This window comes from Martes martes (assembly GCF_963455335.1).
Source record: "Martes martes genome assembly, chromosome: 9".
NCBI classification, from domain to species: domain Eukaryota; kingdom Metazoa; phylum Chordata; class Mammalia; order Carnivora; family Mustelidae; genus Martes; species Martes martes.
The window spans coordinates 113,813,850-113,836,389 of record NC_137896.1 but is presented as its reverse complement, the minus strand read 5'-3'; the positions used below and the strand labels follow the sequence as shown (position 1 = coordinate 113,836,389).

Sequence of the window (22,540 nt, the reverse complement as noted above, 5' to 3'; positions counted from 1 at the left end):
GGACTTGTAAAACAGCTAGAAATTAGGAGGGAAATCTTAGAGTTTTAGATATAAGCCCCAGGATATGCCTACAGATTTCTTTCAAATCCTTGGTGGACTCCAAAATTGTACCTGTGTAGTGTAATATTCAAAGGAACCTACCAGAAAGCAATAGTTGAAATCTAACGAACTGTAGAGGAACTGTATTCTGGGGGAATACAGAGTTTGAAATTCAAATTCCACTAAAAGGGGGTTAGTAAATACGTTGGGTTTTCCACTGAAACCCAAAAAGGACCATAATAAGGAAGAAGGACAACATCCTAGATGTAAAGGCCATACTTTAGTTAGGACTGTGGCCAAAAGGATAAACTCACTGTAACAAAGCTTAAAATCAAGTTTTCACAGCATCAAGATTATCCACTGTAATTTAATAGCTAGCCAGAAGAGAACACATTTTTTTTTTTAAAGATTTTATTTATTTATTTGTCAGAGAGAGCGAGAGCGAGAGAGCGAGCACAGGCAGACAGAGTGGCAGGCAGAGGGAGAAGCAGGCTCCCTGCTGAGCAAGGAGCCCGATGTGGGACTCGATCCCAGGACGCTGGGATCATGGCCTGAGCTGAAGGCAGCCGCTTAACCAACTGAGCCACCCAGGCGCCCCGAGAACACATTTTTTTTTTTAAAGATTTTATTTTATTTGACAGAGACACAGCGAGAGAGGGAACACAAGCAGGGGAATGGAAGAAGGAGAAGCAGGGTTCCCGCTGAGCAGGGAGCCCGATGCTGGGCTCGATCCCAGGACCCTGGGATCATGACCTGAGCCGAAGGCAGACGCTTAATGACAGCCACCCAGGCACCCCCAAGAACACATTTTTTTTTAGAAGAAAATAGAATCCAGAGTTTTCACAGCACATCCACAAAGTCCAGTACACAATAAAAAAATTACTAAACATACCATGAAAAAGTACATCCATAATCAATAGAAAACATGTAGAAGCAAATGCAGAGATGATTCACAAGGTGGAATTAACAAAAATTTTTTTTCAAAGTTATTTTAAAACTTATAAAACAATAGGAAAAAAAGATGAATGAACAGATTAGGATTTTTGATGGAGAAATAGATACTGAAAACCAAAGGGAAAGTATAGTAATGAAAAAAAACTGAAATGAAACATAGTATCTGAAATAAATTTCACTGGGAAAGGGAAAGTCTGGTAATAAAAAAAACTGAAATGAAACATAGTATCTGAAATAAATTTCACTGGATGGGCTTCAGAGTGAACTGGACACAGCAGAGGAAAGACAGCTGGAAGACAAGCTGATACAATTATCAAACTCAAGCACAGAGAGAAAAAATAGCAAAGGTTTGATACCTGTGGGAAAATACCAATCTAATTTACCTCTGGTTTGAGGCCCAAAAGGAGAGGAGAGGAAAAGAATGGGGGAAAAGAAACATTTGATGCAGTAATGCCTAATGTTTCCCTTAAATTGTTGAAAGACATCAACTTACAGATCCAAAAAGTTCAGTAAACCCCAGGCATAATAAATACAGCAAAGACCATGTCTGGATACATCAGATTGCCAAAAAATAGAAAAGCGAAAAAAAATCTATAAGCAGTCAGGGGAAATGACATTATATTCAAACAAACAATCATTGACCTCAGAATATGGATTAATCAAAATGGTAAATGGACAAGACAGGGAATGTCCTCACGGAGGCCCAGGATAACTAAAGCAAAGTTTGACCAGTCACTTTTTTAAACCATTGATTGCCAGTCTAATGGAACTTCCAACTGTTAGGCCTTAGAGCTAGCCTGAATTGAAGGTTTATCATGTTTATACTTAACATCTGTTTCCTTTGGAATGTTCCCTTATACATTAAATAGAAATAATACAATAGAAACAAAACAGAACAAGACTTTATAGTACAGATAAAGAATAGCAAAAGCAGCTGGAAAGAGAATAATGGCAAAAATACTTTCAAAATAAAAGTCTAATGATTTTACACAAAGATCTAGATCTAATTGCAAAACAGTATACTTCCAAACTAAAAGGGCTAATTATTCAACATAAACCATTTCTGTAATTTTATTCCTACTTTGTTGAGTGTGGGGTGGTTTTCCCCCCCCCCCCAAATAGAGGTGTTGGAGTTGTCAAATGCTTTTTCTGCATCTATTGAGATGATCATGTGATTTTTCCCCCTTATCAGTATGCTGTATTGCATTGTTTGATTTTGATTTGTTAAGCCAACTTTGCATTCCTGTAATAATTCACACTCATTCGTGGTGTATGATTCCTTTTATATGGTGGTGGATTCATTTTGCTATTTTGTTGAGGTTTTTTCGTTTTTTGCTTTTTGTTTTTTGCATCCATATTCACATGGGATGTTGGTCTGTAGTTTTCTTGTCTTTTTCTAGTCTTGGTATCAGGGTAATTCTTTGTAGACTGAATTGGAAAGTGTTCCCTTCTATTTTGGGGGAAGAGTTTGTGAACGGTTGGTGCTAATTCTTTAAATGTTTGGCAGAATTCACAAGTAAAGAAGCCATCTTTGTCTGAGTTTTGCTTTGTGGAAAGTTTTTTGTTGTTGTTGTTGTTGTTTTTTAAGATTTTATTTATTTATTTGTCAAAGAGAGCACAGGCAGGCAGAGTGGCAGGCAGAGGCAGAAGGAGAGAAGCAAACTACCTGCCGAGTGAGGAGCCCAATGTGGGACTTGATCCCAGGATGCTGGGATCATGACCTGAACTGAACTGACTGAGCCACCCTGGCGTTCCTGTGGGAAGTTTTTAAATTTTTTTAAAGATTTTATTTATTTATTTGACAGAGAGAGAGAAATCACAAGTAGGCAGAGAGGCAGGCAGAGAGAGGAAGGGAAGCAGGCTCACCACTGAGCAGAGAGTCTGATGTGGGACTCAATCCCAGGACCCTGGAATCATGACCTGAGCCAAAGGCAGAGGCTTTAATCCACTGAGCCACCTAGGTGCCCAAGTTTTTAAATTATAAATTCAATCTTTTGCTAAACATTTAGTCACATGTTCTATTTATACTTGAGTCAGTTTCAGTAGTTTGTGTCTTTATAGAAATTAGTCTGTTTCATCTAGGTTATTTAATTTGTTGGTATACAATTGTTTATAATATTCCCTATCCTCCTTATATCTGTAAGACCAGCAGTAACTTGTCCTCTTCTTCCTTTCCTGATTTTAGTATTTTCAGTATTCTTTTTTATATGGTCAGTAAAGCTTTGTCAATTTTGTTGAACTTTTCAAAGAGCCAATATTTGGTTTTGTGAATTTTTCTCTATTGTTTTCCTATTCCCCACTTCATTTATTTCCTCTCCAAGATTTATTACTTCCTTTGTTTGCTTTAGTTTGCTCTTTTTCTATTGTGATGAAAGGTTAGGGGTGCCTGGGTAGCTCATGTGGGTTAAAGCATCTGCCTTTGGTTCAGGTCATGATCCCTGGGTCATGGGATTGAGCCCCGCATCGTGCTCTCTGCTCAGTGGGAAGCCTGCTTCCCCCTCTCTCTCTGCCTGCCTTTCTGCCTGCTTGTGATATCTGTCTGTCAAATAAATAAAATCTGAAAAAAAAAAAAAAGATTATTGACTTGAGATATTTCTTCCTTTTAAAATATAGGCATTTATAGCTTAAATTTCTGCCTGCAGCTTTTGCTGTATCCAATAAGTTTTAGTATATTGAGTTTTCATTTTCATTCATCTTAATGTATTTTCAAAGTTCTGTTGGAATTTCTTCTTTGACCCACTGACTATTAAAGACTATGTTTTTTAATTTCCATAAAATGTGAAAATCCCAAATTTCCTTTAATTATGGATTTCTAATTTCATTCCAGTATGTTTGGAGAACATACTGTCTATGATTTTAATCCTTTCAAATTTATTGATGATTGTTTTATGGCCAAACATATGTATTCTCCTGGAAAATGCTTCATGTGCACCTGAGAAGAATGTGTATTCTGCTGTTGGGTGGTATATTCTAGATATGTTAGGTCTAATAGGTATATAGTATTGTTCAAGTCTTCTATTTGTTGATCTCCTCTGTAGTTGTTTCCTATCATTTTATACCCAATTGCCTGTAGTATATTTTTTTCTTGAAATAGCTTGAGAGATTTCTTTTTGATATGTCTAAACCCTGTTACACTCATCAATAAGGAATTATGTAAAGGAACATGCCTATGATTGAATTCTTTAAGGTCATTAAAACAACATTCTGGAAAAATTAAGATATAGGGAAAAGTTAGAATACACCCTTACATGAAGTAGGCAGACTACAGTATATACTATCTGATTCCGATTTTAAAAAGACTATAAAGAAACTTCAAAAATCAGGAATGATTTGCTCTGGGTAAATAAGGCAATAATGTCCCAACCTATTGCTTCCAATCTTGTCCAGGCGTAGTAAGCACAGAGTAGCAGGTAAGGTTTTAGAATTAGGTTCTGTAACATAGAATTCTAGTTCTGCCATTAAGTATGTGATGTTGGCATACAATTTTCCAAGCAGGGGCTAATAATAGTACCTATACCAAATGCCGGTTAGGAGGATTAAATAAGCTAATCCATGTTAAACTCATAAAACAGTGTCTACCATGTAAGTGCTTAGTAAATGTTCATTATTACTATCCACCTACAATCCATTCTCCATACCACCATGTAAAGGTCATTCCTTTGTTAAAACCCTCACAGGCTTCCTGTCTCACTTAGAAAACAAAACAAAACAAAACAAAATCGGTCTCCTTACCCCTACATTAGAAATTCCTGTTTGATCTGATCCGTTTGCCATTTAGATGTCTTCATTAGATCTCCAGACACACTGCCTTCTTTGAGACCTTGAAACACTTATGCTTGTTTTTGACTTACATATTTGGATTATTTATCCTGCCTGGAATAATTTTCACAGAAAGACTTTGTCATTCAGAAGTCAAATTTACTTTCCTTAGAGAAGCTTCTTGGACTACTATGAATCAGCAACCCAGTCACTCTCTATAGCATAACATTTTCTACATGACACTATCAACATATTAAACATTTTTTCCTCCCTACTTGTTTTCTGTCTCTTTTAAGTAATTAAAGTTTTCTTTCTCTAAATAATTAATATTACTTCCATTATAAAATTAATTTCATGGGAATTTAGGTAGTGTTTTAGGATAGTACATGGTATTCTAAATTTTATTTATTTATTTGACAGAGATCAGAAGTAGGCAGAGAGGCAGGCAGAGAGAGAGGAGGAAGCAGGCTTCCGGCTGAGCAGAGAGCCCGATGTGGGGCTCGATCCCAGGATGCTGGGATCATGACCTAAGCCGAAGGCAGAGGCTTAACCCACTGAGCCACCCAGGCGCCCCAGTACATGGTATTCTATATTTGGTCTCATTTCAAATTCAGCTACTGTGGAGAAGCAGCTGTATGCCTCTATGCAAATTTCTTATTCTTCCTGTTTCCTCAAAAGGAAATACTATTTATTTCACAAAGTATGGCAAAAAATTAAATCACACAACATAGGTAAAAGCGCTTCAGCACTAAATGAAATTTTCCTAACATTACAAATAAACCCTAACCAAATACAAATCAAAACCACAATGAGATACCACCTCACAAACCGAATGGCTAAAATTAACAATTCAGAACAGACAGATGTTGCCAAGGATGTGGAGAAAGGGAGACCCTCCTACACTATTGGTGGGGATGCAAGCTGGTGTAGCCACTCTGGAAAACAGTATGGAGGTTCCTCAAAAAGTTGAAAATACAGCTACCCTACTAACCAGCAATTGCACTACTGGGTATTTACCCCAAGATACAAATGTAGTGATCTGAAAGGGCACCTGCACCCCAATGTTTATAGCAGCAATGTCCACAACAGCCAAACTATGGAAAGAACCTAGAGTCCATCAACAGATGAATGGATAAAGGGGATGTGGTATGTATATATACAATGGAATACTACTCAGCCATCAAAAAAAAAGAAATCTTGCCATTTGCAAAGAGGTGGATGGAACTAGAGGGTATTATGTGAAGTGAAAAAACAAAGGTAATTATCATGATCTCATATGTGGATTTTAAGAAACAAAATGGGGTCCTAGGGGAAGGGAAGGGGGGAAAACCAAGATGAAATCAGAGAGGGAGACAAAACACAAGATACTTTTAATCATAGGAACCAAACTAAGGGTTGTTTGAGGGGAGGGGGGGGAGCGAGGCAGGTGAAGGGATAACTGGGTGATTGACATTAAAGAGGGCAGGTGATGTAATGAGCACTAGGCGTTGTATACAACTAATGAATGACCTCTACCTCTGAAACCAATAATACATTATATGTGAATTAGTTGCATTTAAATAAAAATACATCATACATTTAAAAAAAAAACAACACAAAAAACCTAAGGGCTCCTTAACAAGCTCTCTGGCTCTCCACCTACCCCTCAAATGCCTCGGTGGGGTCACCCTAGCCTCCGCCTTCACCTCTGTAGAACGCCGGAACAGCCTGAGAGAGGGCGGGAACAAGAGACAGTGCACGCATTTCCGCCCCCGCGTCTCTCTCCGCCAATCGGCCTCTGATGCCCCACCCCTTCCGCTCTAGGGAAAACCAGCTCCCAGAGCGTCTTCCGGCGGGAGCTGTGCCTCTCCTTATCATGGTGAGTTGGCTGCGGGTATGAGGGGTTCTGTCCTAGGTGATTCCTCTTACCGTCTTTCATCCCAGTGCGGCCTTGACAGGCCTCAGCTGCCCAGAGGTGGGGTCCTGGGAGTCGTGCTTGGCTCCCCACACCCCACAGGAGAAGCGGTGACGGCGGAAGCATTCCCCCCAGAGCTGATTCCCTCAGTCTCCTTCACCCGGTTGGTGAGACGCTGGGGATCCCGGCCGTGCTCGGGGCCGAGCTTTCAGTTTTTAGCGAGCTTATGACTTTTCCCTTGCCGAGATTTACTTCATACGGAGCTAAAAGTCTTGGCCGGCGTCAGCGTCTACACCCACGAAGGCTCTGAAAACAAGTCCACAGCGACAGCGACCGTAATTAGCGATGCTTACACCGGGGACAATACCGTTGGCGTTAATAAAGAGGGTTATGAGCGGGATGTTGAGGTGAACACCCCACACCGCGACTTGGCTTTATGGAGTGCCAGATAGCCTGACACGGCCGCGACTTTCAGAAGGCCAGTGACTGGAGAAAGTCCCGGTGTCGGTAGAGCATCTTTGTTGCATGTTTCTTCCTACTTTTGTAGAGCCCAGTATACCTTATGGTTTCGGGGATATGATGTTTAGCCTAAAATTTTTTAGAGAAATTATTCTTTTTATGCTTTTACGGATCAAATGTATAGCTCTCCGAATCTTATCAAAAGATAAATTGATTGTAATTTTAGCGTCAAAAGAGGTCCCATTTTATCGGAGAAGTTAATGGATCTCTTATTGATGGCCTCCATGTGAGAACAGGATCACGTTTCAGTTCCTAAGCCATTGTCACTCTAGTAAGTTTTTTCCTTGAGTGGATATGGTCAAGAAAAATGTCCTACTTATGCTTTTTCTTTTGTAAATTTTCTGTAATCCGTTTTTTGCACACAGAAAGTGGGTAAAAGCTTATTTGCGGGGGGGGGTGCTGACCAAATAGCCTTCCAGCTACTTCCTTCAAAATATTCACCACTGTGTAGCCAGAATTAAATTTCTAAAATTGGGGACCATGGCACTCCCTTGCTCCCTTGCATAAACCCCACCACCACCACCACACACACACAGTCCTCAAGATAAAGTCCTATTTGGCATGGCATACAAAGCTATCTGTTGTCAAGTTGCTGCTGCTGCTGCTTTTTGGGGGAGAGGGGCCAAGCTTCTTTATAGCTTCTTTTTTCACATACATATATTCATATTCAGTCAGAGTGAACACCTTGCACATGATGTTTTCAGGATTAGGCCTTTGCACCTAATTTGTATATGCTGTTCTATCTGCCTAAACCAATCATCTCCTACCCCTCATCCTTATCAGTATAACCCTCAAAAGCCCTTTAGTCTCTCATGAGCCTTCCTGCCTGTGTCTCAAGATCCTGTTAGGTGCCTCCTTTGTGCTTGTGATATCTTGGTGTTATTTACCAATAACATATGTAGCCCTTACCAGACTATGTTAAAATTGTGTATTTACTTGTCTTTCTCACTTCCTAGACTGTAAGCTCTTTGAGAGCAGGACCTCTGTATTCACTCTGGTATTCCCAGAGCCTTGTCCCTGGCTCAGAGAGGAGGTTTTCAATAAATACCTGTTTTATAAAACACCAAATAAATAGCTATGGCACTAAGTTTTTATGCTTGAAACGTTAATAATACAGAAAAATAGTAGCATTTAAAGTTTATTTTAAAAGTTTTGGGGAAGAAAGGGTTTAGGAGTCCCTCTTGTTTATTAAGGTGTTATATGCAAAGCACAATGCTATCTTAGAAAATGTAAAGGAAATACAGCCCTTGTCATTAGTGAAGTTACTAAAAAATTGACTTAAAATCCATGATGATAGGGTAAAGAAGGCTGTCCTCTGGTCAATTACAAAGCAAGTGGCATAAAGAACAGTATAGTTTGGAATAATCTAGGAAGGCTTCACGTAGAAGGTCAGCCATGAAACAGTATTTTCTCCCTACTCTATTACTCTTAATCTTACTGTTCATTACTCTCATTTGGATGAGAAAACAGAGGTCAAGTAATTTGTTAAGTATTACAGGGCTGTTAGAGCTTGGTTAGACAAGTCTGGCCTTTTCACTCTAGAGTGATATGATCATTAGACAAGGGGTACACTAGTTTAGTTAGAGTTGATTCCCTGTCTGGAGCAAGAGATTAAACTGGAAAGAAACAGGCTAAGTGATTGAAAGCATTGAAATTCAGGTTGTAAAATTAGGAGTTTATGGTGATAGCAATGGAGGGCCAATATAATTTTGGAAAGTGACATGAACATTAGGATTTTTGTGGGTTTTTACTTCTTTTAACCAATACCAGAATGGCATCAGAAACGGCATTCTACCTTTTAGAAACCTTATTTTCTCAACCTGAAACTTAAAGTAGCTTAAATCATTTAAAGTGGGATGATGTTAGAAGGTACCCAGGAATAACAGTATTAAGCAGAACTTATCTTTGGGACCAAATATCCCACACATAATTCATTAAAAATGGAGTATATTTATTAATTGACCATTCATTAGCATCTCAGATGAAAATAGCATATTGTTCCTTCTCAACTGAATTAGCTTAGCAAAGTCTTTGAGTTACACACACACACACACTGGTCTTTATTTGGATAGCAAAAATTAGTAACACTTTTTTCTAATGCTTTATTTTTATATTTACTTACTTTTTAAGATTTTATTTATTTATTTGATAGAGACAGCAAGAGAGGGAGCACAAGCAGGGGGAGTGGGAGAGGGAGAAGCAGGCTTCTTGCTGAGCAGGGAACCTGACTCACTGCTCAATCCTGGGACCCTGGGATTATGACCTGAGCACAAGGCAGATGCTTAATGACTGAGCCACCCAGGCGCCTCTATTTTTATATTTTAAAGTATGTTTTACTTAATTTTTTTTATTATAGAAATTTGCAAAAACAGGAAAGTAGAATATAATATAATAAGCGCCCATGTAGCCATCACTTGGCCTCAACAATGATCAACATTCTGGTTTTAAATGCCAGATTTCTAGTGCTCAACTTTATCTTCTGCCTCTTCTGAGTTTCATCTAATGAAACTAATGACATGTCTGAGCTTTGAAGAAATGGGATATACCTTTTTATATAGCTACTGAGATGTTCCTACTATTACCTAGGAAAATCAGACCTGTGCTGGAGTTGGATCTGAAAGTTTTCCTCATTTTTTTTCTGTTAACACCCAGTTCCACTGCTTCCTGTAGAATGTAAGTGTTTAAGTCAAATTGGCCAACAGTAGTGAGGTAGAAACAGTTGTTATGGTGATTGTGGCCTTACTATCTAGGAAAGCACTTTGCTAAAATTAAAATCCAAATAAATATTTAAGTGCATGGCACTTAGCAATCAAGTTATTATATATGACCCACTGATAATTGTGAAAGATTTTTTTCCCTAGAAACAATACTTACCTTTTGAAATAACGATTAAAATACTTTTTTTCCCAGTTTATTTTCCCTCTCTAGGATTTTCTTTGTTTTTGTCTGTTATTATATTCCCAAAATAGTAAAATTGATCAGTTTTTCCCTTTACAGCTTCTTGGTTTTATATCCTTTTATGAAAAGTCTTTTCCAACTCCAAGATTATAAAATTGTACATCCATAAATTTCTTCAAGTATTCTGTAGTTTTGTATTTTAGTTTTAACATAATAAAAAATTAGAGTAAGAAATATAGTAAGGATCCAATGTTACCTTTTCCAAAAACCATTTATTGGGTAACTCATATTTTCTCCTGCTTATGTTGGATACTGACTTAATCATAAGCTAATTTCCCATATATACTTAAATTATCTTTTATTCTAAGATTTCATAAGCTTGAGTGGCAGATTCCTCTGTAGTCTCCACTTATATTTCTTCTCTTGTCAGTAACCCCACTATCATGCCCTTTCTCTGCTGGTCCCATACAGTGTTCTAGCAAGGACTGCAGAGACTAGCGAGGATGTCTCTTGACTTTGAATGCTTAAGAGAGAACCTCAGAGATTTTACTATAATAATAGTTTCCAAACTTTTCACATATAAAACTTCTACTAAGTTAATTGTAGTATTTTATTTCCAGTAGGCCTATCTGGCAAATGGTTTGATTTTATGGTTCAAAATAACCTAAAATCCATTTAAAAATAGAATTGTGTAGCCAGGAGTTAAAATGCCTGGGTTTGGGGGCACCTGGGTGGCTTAGTCGGTTAAGCGTCTGCCTTTGGCTAGGGTCATGATCCCAGGGTTCTAGGATCAAGGCCCGCATCAGGCTCCCTGCTCAGCTGGGAGTCTGCTTCTCCTTCTTCCTCTGCTATTACCCCTGCTTGTCCTCTCTCACTCTCTCTCAAATAAATAAAGAAATAAATAAAACCCTTAAAAAAATAAAATGGCTGGGTTTGAATTTCTGCTCAGCCATTTGTTAGCATTGTTCCCTTGGACAATTAAAGATTGTTTCCACGGGCTCCCGGGTGGCTCAGTGGGTTAAGCCTCTGCCTTCAGCTCATGTCATGATCTCAGTGTCCTGGGATCGGGCCCTCCATTGGGCTCTCTGCTCGGCGAGGAGCCTGCTTCCCCCTCTGTCTCTGCCTGGCTCTCTGCCTGGCTCTCTGCCTTCTTGTGATCTCTCTCTGTCAAATAAATAAAAATCTTCAAAAAAAAAAAAGATTGTTTCTATCTCATAGATAATTGTGAGAAATAGATAAATATGCATAAAGTATTTAGAATAATTGCTTGCCACATATTAAGCATTCAGTAAATGTTAGTTGTTACTATTGTATCACATCACAGGATATGAAAAAGATTAGATGCTTCAATGTTGATTTGTTTATTTTTTGTTTATTTTTAAAGGGGACAATTCATCTCTTTAGAAAACCACAAAGATCTTTTTTTGGCAAGTTATTACAGGAATTTAGACTTGTAGCAGCAGACCGAAGGGTAAGTTATCTTTATTAACTCTAATCACTGTACAGACAACATTATGACATTGAAAAAGATAATTTTTAAGGCATTATAGAAATTACTTGTGATCCCACCATACACCTTTTGTTTTTAAGTAAACGCTTGCCCAACATGGGGCTTGAACTCACAACCCCAAGGTTAAGAGTTGTATACTCCACCAGCTGAGCCAGCCAGATGCTCCATGCCACACTGTTTTCATTTTTTGTTGTTGTTGTTGTTGGATAAGCAATTTTTTTTTAAAAAGTAATCTCTGTACCCAACATGGAGCTCGAACTCACTACACCAACATCAAGTCTCATGCTCTACTGACAGTGAGCCAGGCACCGCTGGCTAAGCAAAATATTAATGGAAAATTAAATTATGTTGTAAATTTAATGTAAATTGTAATGTAAAAATCAATTACTTTGATATGTAGTTATTTTGCTTGGGAGGAAGCTAGGCTTTGGTTAAGATTTTTATTCTAATTCTAATGAGTTATAAAGAAAAATTATTTTATGATTGCCTTTTACTTTTTTTTACAAAGTTAATGGATGTAGTTTACAATTAGCAATAATCGCGCCTCGGATAAATCTCATTGGCTACGATACTGCCACTGCGCAAAGCTTAATGGATGTAGTTTAAAGCCATGTTTTCTCATTTTTGGTGTAAGGAAGGAAAAATAACTTATGCTTTGAGGTCATGAGTTCAAACCCCACCCATGCTGGGCATAGAGCATACATTTAAAAAAAAGATAATTAGTATCCTTTTTGGTCACCAATATAGACCTTCTAGTTACTGTTCTATTTTCATTATTGTCTAAATTATACTATAAGCTCGCTGAAGACAGTGACTGTGTCTGTTTTGTTCACTTTTTAATAAAAGTACAAAATAAGTACCCAATAAATACATGATGAATTTTAAATAAGCCTAGCTTCAGTGGAACGTAAGTGTACCTATGACATTGGTCATGTATTATGTATGATACTAGACTAGAGGCTTTTGTTCTTTGTTTCTTATCACGATATTTCCTGTTGCCAAAACCTTGGAATATAGTCAGAACTCAGTAATTCTAGTATTTGAAAATAGTGTCATATTCTGGATGTTAATGAGCCAAGAGTAGGAAATTCATCTGCTGCTTCTGTGTCTAGTCCACTTAGGATGATCTCTTGAGAACAGATAGATAGAACTTTATAATCTTGGTGGAAAGCAACTACATTACAGAAGTAAACAGGAAATTCTTGAACCATAAGCTTTATTGAAGCACAATATACCACAGAATAGATAGTAGGAGCAAAACTGGTATAAGAACACCTGCATTGTGCAGATACTGTCCATCATAATTTAAATCTTACAAGATGTGCCTAGCTCACCTCTCTTTACTACTACTCCTGTTTTGGTTCATGGTAATTCCTTACATCATGAGGAAGATCCATACTTCTCAGTTCCTTACTTCCTTACCACAAATAATCTTGTCCTGCATCCCTTCCAGCTGTCCACTCCTACGACCATACCACCGCCATTATTATTCATAATTATATCTTCCCATTGTCTCAGTTTCAATTATTTCACTCATAGTCACCATCTCTTGTTATTCCAGTTCACTCCTTGTATTATCCCAATTCCAGTAATTCTTCAGTCTTACTAGGATCTACAATCCACTGACTATGCCATATTTTCCCTGTTTTTCCACCTCTTTTATCCTTATCTGCTTAATTATCCAATTTAGATTCTTTGGTCCATTATTACTGATTTCTTACATATGTCTTCAACTCCTTTGTGCCCTCCCTTCCATCTGTAACTCTTCCTCTCATACTTCCATGGCAAATCCTTAACATCATTAAGTCAACATTCCTAATGTTCTGTACCTGCACCCAAGCAACTGAATGTAGCCTGAGAGAAACACAAAACCATGGTGACTGGTCTCACTTTAAATTCATGCCCAAGTGCGCCATTAGTACTGCCCATAGTATATCATTCAGTTTTCCATTTTTGTGGGTGGTTATTTTATGCCATAGTCTTTCATAGTCTTCTGTCCTCAAACTTCCAAAATCTTATTCATCCTCACTCTGACCTGTTGATCTTTCTTCCTGTTTCACTAAAGGAAAAGAAGTAATCAGAAAACACTTCCACATCCTGTCCTCTCCCAACATTCTGCCTTTGCTCCTGTTTCTATGAATGGGCTCTCTGCGCTTCCACTTGTTGCCTACTCAAAGACAAGCTTCCTACAGTTCCTTCCTGCATCGTGAGCACATGCCACATCTTCCACTTTCAACTACTGCCTCATTTCTCTGCTTCCTTTTATAGCAAAACTACTTAAACTAATTGTCTTTACTACCTGTTCACTTTCTCTTCTCCTTGTCTCCACTAAACATATACCAGTCTGGTTCTAGCCCCCCACCAATCCACTGGAACAGCTTTAACAAAGTAACTGGTAAACACTGTGTTACCAAAATCAATGGTCATCCTCATTTCCCACTTTACTTAACCTTCAATAATATTTAACAAAAATTTGTTACTTCTTCCTTAAAGCACTTTTTCATTTCGGCTCTGAAGTATCACTTTTGGTTTTCTTCCTACTTAGTTGGCCGTTGTTCATCACTTCCCTCTCATCTTCCTGATCTCTTAAGTTTTAGAGAACACCTGCATTGTGCAGATACTCTCCATCACTTAGAGCTAAGTGCTAAGCTCCAGCACTTAGAGCTCCAGCTTCTGTCGTTTCTGTTCATTACACCTAAGTGACGCTTTGTCTGCCACATGCTCATGACGTCATATTTACATCTCAGTCCATAACTTTTCCCCTCCTTCTAGATTCCTATATATATCATGGCTGTCTCAACATTTCCACTTGAGTATCTAATAGGCATCTCAAATTTAATATGGTCAAACTTGAACTTTGATTTTTCTGTTCTTTCCTCACTAAATGGCCACTCTCTTCTTTCACTGCACAGGCCAGAAACCTTGGAGTCATTCTCCCTCTCTTTCTCTCATTCTTCATCCATTCTGTAAGTAAATCTTGCTGGTCTGTCTTCAATGTAATACACAGAATATGACTTTTTTAACACTTTCTTACCAACTTCAGAATCACCATTTCTCACATGGATTTCTGCAGTCACATTCTAAATGGTTTTCCTACTTCTGTCATTGCCCCTATTCAGTGTATTCTACAAAGAGAAGCCATAATGATCTTTTAGAAATGAAGACTAAGCTGCTTTCCATCTCATTTGGAATAAATCCCATTTCTTTTATCTGAAACACAAGAAGTCCTTGATGGAGCCCTGGACTTCCTCTCGCCTCTCGTCTATCTGTCCTCAGCCAGGTCCTCTTCTATCTCAGGGCATTCACACTGTAGTTCCCATTTTCTTTTCCAGATATCTGCATGCTTAGCACCTTTGCCTCTGTAAGATTTCTGGTTACATGTTACCTTACCAAGGGGGTCTTTTTGACCACCTTGTGTGGCTGAGCACCCTTTCCATGTCTCCCATTACGGTGTTTTTACCGTACTTTATTTTTCCTTTGTAGCACTTACACCACCTGACCTTGCATATTTGCTAATTGTCTGTCACCCCTGTATCTCCTGTGCCTGGAAAAGCATCTTTTGCAAAATAGGTACTCAAGTATTTGTTGATAAATAGCATGATTCCTGAGTAGAGCTGCAGAGAATGTCATTTTCAAATTACATGCCTTATCCTCCTTTTCTGACTGTTCTTGAATCCCTGTCCTGACTAGAGCCCATGTCCAGTCACTTCATTAATGTCCTTACTATTAGAGTCCCTGGTCCCATTAACCTATCATTTCAGCTCTCTCTGACATCGCTAACTCACCTGCTTCTCTGGTTTTGCTCCAGGGTAGAGGAAGGTGCAGAATGTTGTCTACCCTAAATTCATGGTGGCCATTCTTGTTCTCCTCTGATGATTCAGAAGTATGCTCACTAGAACTGCTGGATTTAAGTTTCTAGTCTTATTTATTCTACCACATCCCTTAATTTTAGAAAGTGGCCTTGTTTCTTCTTTTCTAGAGATGTAGAGGCTGGTAGCTCTGTGCTGCTTTGCTGTCACTTCTTTTCTCATCACAGTTTCTCTGTCCCTTTAGTCAACCTTTTTACCCTTCTCACCTTTCTCAGAGAAGGTGTTCTTCATCCTAAACCTACACTCTGCATCTGTGTTCTAAAGCCATCCTATCCCACACTTGACCTTTGGAATTATATCTGTTTAATTTTAACACCTCCAGATAACTCCCTTTTCACTAATTTCCTTCACTTCTACTTTCACACAATTATAGGTCTCCCTTTGTAGGGAATACAGTGGAATAAAAGTTTTAATACACTTCACTTGATCTTTTACTCTTAGAATGCTCTTTCTGCTTCCTCTGACAAAATCCTCGCTACTTGCATGGTATATCTCAGGTCTACGAACTTCTAACCCACAGTAGTCTTTCCCTCTTTTGCAGTCCTATTTCATATGACTTATTTGGTAAATAAGTAAGTGTAGCCCTTTTTGGGGAGAGGGGAAGAATAACTTTTTTGATATGATTTCAAGCTTATGGAAAAGTCACAAGATTAGTGTAAGGAACTCCTTTAAACCCTTTACTCAGATTCACCAGTTGCTTTATATTTTGCCCCATGTGCTATTGTTGTCTCTATGTATAGAGACAAAATGATATTAAACTATATGCCTATTTTTCTCAACTGTTTGAAAGTTTATATGGCAGAATTTTCTTCTCTTGAATTCGTCCTCTGGAACTACCTTTTTTTTAATTAATAAAATAATAACTTGGTTGATGGTAATTTTTGTAGATATAGGAAATATGACCTTTTGAAGGAAGTTGTGCTTATTCCTTTGTTGAGTGGGAATTGAGCAACTTGAACAGACCCAGTGAAGTTTATCAGCACTATGCAAATAAGAATGATTTTGTTTTTCACAGTCCTGGAAGATACTGCTCTTTGGTGCAATAAACTTAACATGTACCGGCTTCCTGCTTATGTGGTGCAGTTCCACTAACAGTATAGGTATGTCACCATTCTTATTTTGTTGGAGTTAATCATTAGTTTCATATTTATTGTTCTGGTTTTTTTTTTAAGATTTTATTTATTTATTTGACAGACAGAGATCACAAGTGGGCAGAGAGGTAGGCAGAGAGAGAGAAGGGGGGGAAGCAGGCTCCCTGCTGAGCAGAGAGCCCAATATGGGACTCGATCCCAGGACCCTGAGATCACGACCTGAGCCAAAGGCAGAGGCTTAACCCACTGAGCCACCCAGGTGCCCCAAGAATATATTTAAAATAGTACTTAGATGACAAGAAGGGGAAAAAAAAAACCCAAAGTGATCATAGCACTTTTGGGTATGTGCTGCTTCCTTTGTCCTGATGGCAAAATCAGGTTCTAGAGTAAGCTTTCATACTTGCCAAACTTTTTTTTTTTTTTTTTAATTACTAGGTTCTGATGCTGGGCTTGAACTCATAACCTTGAGATCAAGAGTCCCCTACTCTATCAACCAGGCTAGTCAGATGTCTCTGTATTTACTACGTTTGGCTACAAATATTAATCTAGGTAATTGCCAACATATAAGGTTAATTAGTGACTCAGGTTTTTTTGGTAATGGATACTCCTGGTATGAACCATCGTGGATTCAGCAACATTTTAATCAGTTGTTCTGTTGTTTTGCAGCTTTAACTGCCTATACGTACTTGACCATTTTTGATCTTTTTAGGTAAGTTTTAAAAAGTCTCTTTACTATTTTGAAACTAAGGAATTTGTTGCACTCAATTTTGTTTTCTCTGCCTAAAGAAAAGTAATCTGTGAAATAAGTAAAATTATCAACATAGAACATATATACAAATAATACTATTAGAAGATATACTGGAAGAAAATATCCCATTTATAGAGAATCAGAAAAAGTAATACCTAGGCATTAGATCATATGCCTTGGGTGCCTACCTATAGGTGAGTCAGCTGTGGCCAGGGAGCAGGGTCAAGTAAGAACATACCATGTAGGTGGGCATTAATAACTAAGAAGTGAGCAATTGTGAATAGGGAGACACCCCTTTGGCTCCCTGTGGGACCTTTCATATCACTATGTTAGGGTTGCAAGATACTTGATGTCTTCAGGATCCATGCTGTAGGAGTATAAGTATGTCTTTTCATCACTTCTGTAACTAAATCTACTTGACTCATCTAAAGCATACAGTTACCACCTGGATTTCACATTGTAGTAAGTTGTTTTAGAGTGAATCTTCAGTGTACTTGGAAAATGAACATAATTTTATCCTATCCAGAATATTGTTGTCATTAATATTTAGTTTAACTTTTAACAAAGATTAGAGTGTATCAGAGTTAAAGTTTATTGTCTGTGTCTAAATTAAAATATATTACCTTTATTATTACTGTGTCACTTTTGCTTTCTCAGTTATGGAAACCATTTAGGGTGGATAACTTACTGAGTAGAGAAAGTATGGGTTTAGGTTCTATTTACTGACTTGATGGATGATGACTTTTTTCAGTTTCTCTGTATGTTAAAACTCATATATTAGGATGCTTGTGGTGATTAGATTACAGTTTATTAGAATAATTTATTAATTTAGTCTGCAAACACTGATAAATTTCAGCAAATTTAGGAATTCCAAAATCTCAATTTCTTTTTGTGTGTTCTCCTTTTGCTATAGTTCTAAAACTAAATTTATTTTCCTTTTTACTTAGTTTAATGACATGTTTGATAAGTTACTGGGTAATGATGAGGAAACCTAGCCCTGTCTATTCATTTGGGTAAGTTCAAGTCGTTTTATTTTTTGCTAACTTACTGCTATTGAAGTGGTAGTTATTATCAGGCAGGAAAGAGCTAGCTAGAGTGTTTGTAGAGAAGAAATGCTCTCTGCGTAGTGGGATGGGGGTCAAATAGTGAAAGTAGATTTAAAAAGACGTCTTCCACAGGATTCTCGATAAGGAACATGAATATGTAAATTTAAATCATATTAAAATAAAATGTTCACATTAAGTTTTTTTCTGTTTTATAAAACAAATATTAACATAAAATGTGCACATTAAGTTCTTTAATATTTCGGTAATCCCTTAAGTTTTAGAGAAGGTACAAAGGATTTTCCTTAGGTGTGTCCTGTAAATGTTAGAGTAAATGTGATATATTTTAACATTAATATAGTGGTAGAGATGTATTTTTATCTTAAGACTGGATTTGTGATAGCAATAGACTAACAAAGAATTTGAGGTTCTGTTTCTGTAGTTTTAGAAATTACTAAAAGTTGGAAGTTGGAAGATAATCTTTTGTGTTAGAGGTTTTTATTAATGTATTAGAAAAAGTGAGATCCTTTGGATTCCAGGAAAAAACTTGACAGAAGAATTTCTTTTTAAGTTTGTGGAGGGTTTTACTGTGATAAAATATATGTAACATAAAAGTTAACATTTTAATCATTTTCAAGTGTACAATTCAGTGGCATTAAGTACCTTCACATTGTTCTGTGAGCACTGCCACTGTTTTCAGAAATATTTCCCCTTCCCAAACAGAAACTCTGTACCCATTAAACAATAACTCCCTATTCCCCTATCTCTCAGACCTTGGTAAGTGCCATTCTACTTTCTGTGTTTATGAATTTGCCTGTTCTGGTTATTAATATAAATGGAATCACACAATATTTGTCTTTTGAGTATGGCCTATTTTACTTAATGTTTACAAATTTCATCTGTGTTTATAGCATATGTCAGAATTTCATTACTTTCTAAAGCGGAATTATTTTCTATTGTATGTATATATGATGTTTTGTTTATTCTTCTTTTGATGGGCATTTGGTTTGTTTTCACATTTGGGCTATTGTGAGTTATAATTTTAGAAACATTGGTGTACAAGGATCTCTTTGAATCCCTGCTTTCAGTTCTTTTGGGTGTATACTGATCCCAGGATCATACTCTGTGATTCCATCTTTAACTTTCTGAGGAACCACTATATCCAGTGGCAGCACCGTTTTCCATTCTTGCCAGCATGCTTACCAACACTTGTCATTTTTCTTTTTTTTTTTAAATTTTTAAAAATCCCCATATAGTTAACATACAGTGTTATATTAGTTTCAGGTGTACAATGTAGTGATTCATAATTCTATATATTACTAAGTGCTCATCACAATAAGTGTGCTCTTAATCCCCTTCACCTATTTCAGCCATCCCCCCACCCAACCTCCCCTCTGATAACTACCTATTCTCCGTAGTTAAGAGTCTGGTTTTTGGTTTGTCTCTCTTTTTAAATTTTGTTTTGTTTCTTAAATTCCACATATGAGTGAGATTACGTGGTACTTATCTTTCTCTGACTTACTTCATTTAGCATCATACCCTCTAGATCCATCTATGTTGTTGCAGATGGCAAGATTTCATTCTTTCTATGGTTGAGTAATATTCCATATATATATATACATATATACATGTATATATGTATATAGTTTTTATCCATTCATCTGTTGATGGACATTTGGGCTACTTCCATATTTTGACTATTGTAAACAATGCTGCATTAATCATAGGGGTGCACATACCTTTTCAAATTAGTATTTCTGTGTTCTTTGAGTAAATACCCAGTAGTGGGATTACCAGATCATACGGTCATTCTATTTTTAATTTTTTAAGGAACCTCCATACTGTTTTCCACAGTGGCTGCACCACTTTGCATTCCCACCAACAGTGCACGAGGGTTCCTTTTTCTCTAAAACCTCACCAATACCGTTTGTTTCTTATATTTTTTATTTTACCCATTCTGACAGGTGTTAGGTAATATCTTATTGTGGTTTCAATTTACATTGCCTTGATGATAAATGGTGTGGAGCATCTTTTCATGTGTCTATTGCCATCTGTATGTCTTCTTTGGAGAAATGTCTGTTCATGTCTTCTGTTCATTTTTAATTCAATTTTTTTTTTTTTGGTATTGAGTTGTATAAGTTCTTTATATATTTTGGATACTAACCCCTTATCAGATATATCATTTGCAAATATCTTCTCCCATTGAAAGAAGAATTTAACTTTGGCAAATAAACTTTTGAACCAAAATTAGTCTTTTGAACAAAATCAGGTTTTATTTCTTAAACAAGGGGGCAAAGTAAACATGAAATTTTAATGCAAAGAGAAGATATTCAAAAGTGTCACTGAGATTTGATAGACTTGGACTGTTACTATGATAATTGGTTACAAGGTACATATAGATACCTGTATATAGAAGTCTGTGAATCTGAGTTAAAGCTTTTGCTTGTAAGTGACAAAAATCCAACTCAAGCTTGTATGGGGGGAAAATGGGAACTCTTATAATTTATGTAATCAAAATGTGGGAAGACTGAAGTGACTGGCATAGGGACTAGTACACTCAGGACATTGTCTTTCTCTTCCCTCTCAGGCTGCTTTTCTCTGCATGTCAGGTTTAGTTCTCACACCACTTTTCCCTACCATCCTGGAATAACTCCTAGCAAGACCTTAACTGGAACCTTATTGCCTTCATCTTAGAGAAGGAAAGCATTTTCCTCAACTCTAGTTAGGAAAATCATGAGAAAGAGGGGTGCCTGGGTGGCTCAGTCAGTTTAACATCTGCCTTCGGCTTAGGTCGTGATCCCAAGGTTCTGGGATCAAGCCCCACATTGAGCAGGGAGCCTGCTTCTCCCTCTGCCACTTCCCCTGCTTGTGTCCTTGCTCTCTCTCCCAAATAAATAAGTTAATTTGATTTAATTAAATAAAGAGAAAGTCATGAGAAAGAACTATTGATTGGTCCAGCTTGGAACAGGTATTAGTCTTTAGATCAGATACTATGGCCAGGAGACAAGATTAAGCAAGGACATGATGCTCCCATTTTGGCCTACTTAGAGTGAACAAGAAAGGAGGGAGCAATTAAACAATAAAATTAACTTCTGACTATAATTTCAATCAGTCATACAGCTTGAAATATCATTTGTATTTAGTAATTTCAAACCCTAGTTCTTTAGCCCTGAGATCTGTCTTGTTTCAGACTGCCGCCTTTACAGCGTCACATGGATATATCCATCAGCAGGTTACATCAGGGTAACCTACAAACACATCCAGAATCTGCCCCTCCCCCCATTTCTATCTCAACTACTAACTTCCTAATCAAGCTACCTTCATTTCTTGCCTTAATCCATCCTCCTAACTGCCTCTGCTCTTACCCCGTTGGTAGTCAGAATGTTCTTTTTTAAATCTGAGTTATACTTTAAGTCTCCTCCTTGAAACCACCCAGTTGTTTGCTGTCATACTTAGAATAGAATCCTGAGTCCTTTCTCTAATTTACAGAATTCTTATATAAATTGTTCTGTGCCAACTTCTCTTCAAGTCACCATTTTCATGCCCTCCATACCACACTTTTTTCCTGTAGTTTGTGTACAACTAATTTATTCCTGCATTAGATTCTTTGTACAAGCTGTTGTCTTTCTTTAAAATGTTCTTCACATCATCTTTACAACATGAGCTCCATCTTGTTATTTCAATCCTAATATCACTAAATGCCAGTGTCATTAAGTGACTGGGCCCAATCTAAAATAGATTCTAAAATGAATCCTAGTTAGCCTCTTTTCACATCAGACTACTATAATTCTCTATATACAATTTACTAGAACTTATAAACTATTATTCTTTCTCCCCCTTTAAAATACAAATTTCATGGTAGCAGGGCTATATCTCCTTCTGTCTTACATCCTTCTACAGTTCGGTGAATTTTATTTTATTTTATTTTTTAAAGGTTTTATTTATTTATTTGACAGAGAGAGAGACATCACAAGTAGGCAGAGAAGCAGGCAGAGGGCAAGGGGGAAACAGGTTCCCTGCTGAGCAGAGAGCCTGACGTGGGGCTCGATCCCAGGATCCTGGGATGAAGGCAGAGGTTTAACCCACTGAGCCACACAGGTGCCCCAGTGTTTGGTGAATTTTAATAAATGAATATACCTGTATAACTACTGTCTAGATCATGATATAAGACACCACAAGTCCCCCCAAAAAGTCTCCCTTTGTTTTGAGTCTTAGT

General features: G+C 37.4%; 1 protein-coding gene across 1 annotated transcript in view; it reads left to right on the top strand.

Annotated features, from left to right (window-relative positions):
• Positions 1 to 6,560: 6,560 nt before the first annotated feature.
• The window catches only part of SLC30A6 (solute carrier family 30 member 6), a 36,944-nt gene continuing 20,964 nt past the window's right edge, over positions 6,561 to 22,540 (top strand). Inside the window, exons 1-5 of the mRNA XM_080814464.1 lie at positions 6,561 to 6,610; positions 11,448 to 11,534; positions 16,458 to 16,542; positions 17,200 to 17,242; positions 18,229 to 18,294. Of these exons, the coding sequence (XP_080670590.1) occupies positions 6,608 to 6,610; positions 11,448 to 11,534; positions 16,458 to 16,542; positions 17,200 to 17,242; positions 18,229 to 18,294 (284 nt within the window). The 5' untranslated portion in view covers positions 6,561 to 6,607. The remainder of the gene's footprint in view (positions 6,611 to 11,447; positions 11,535 to 16,457; positions 16,543 to 17,199; positions 17,243 to 18,228; positions 18,295 to 22,540) is intronic.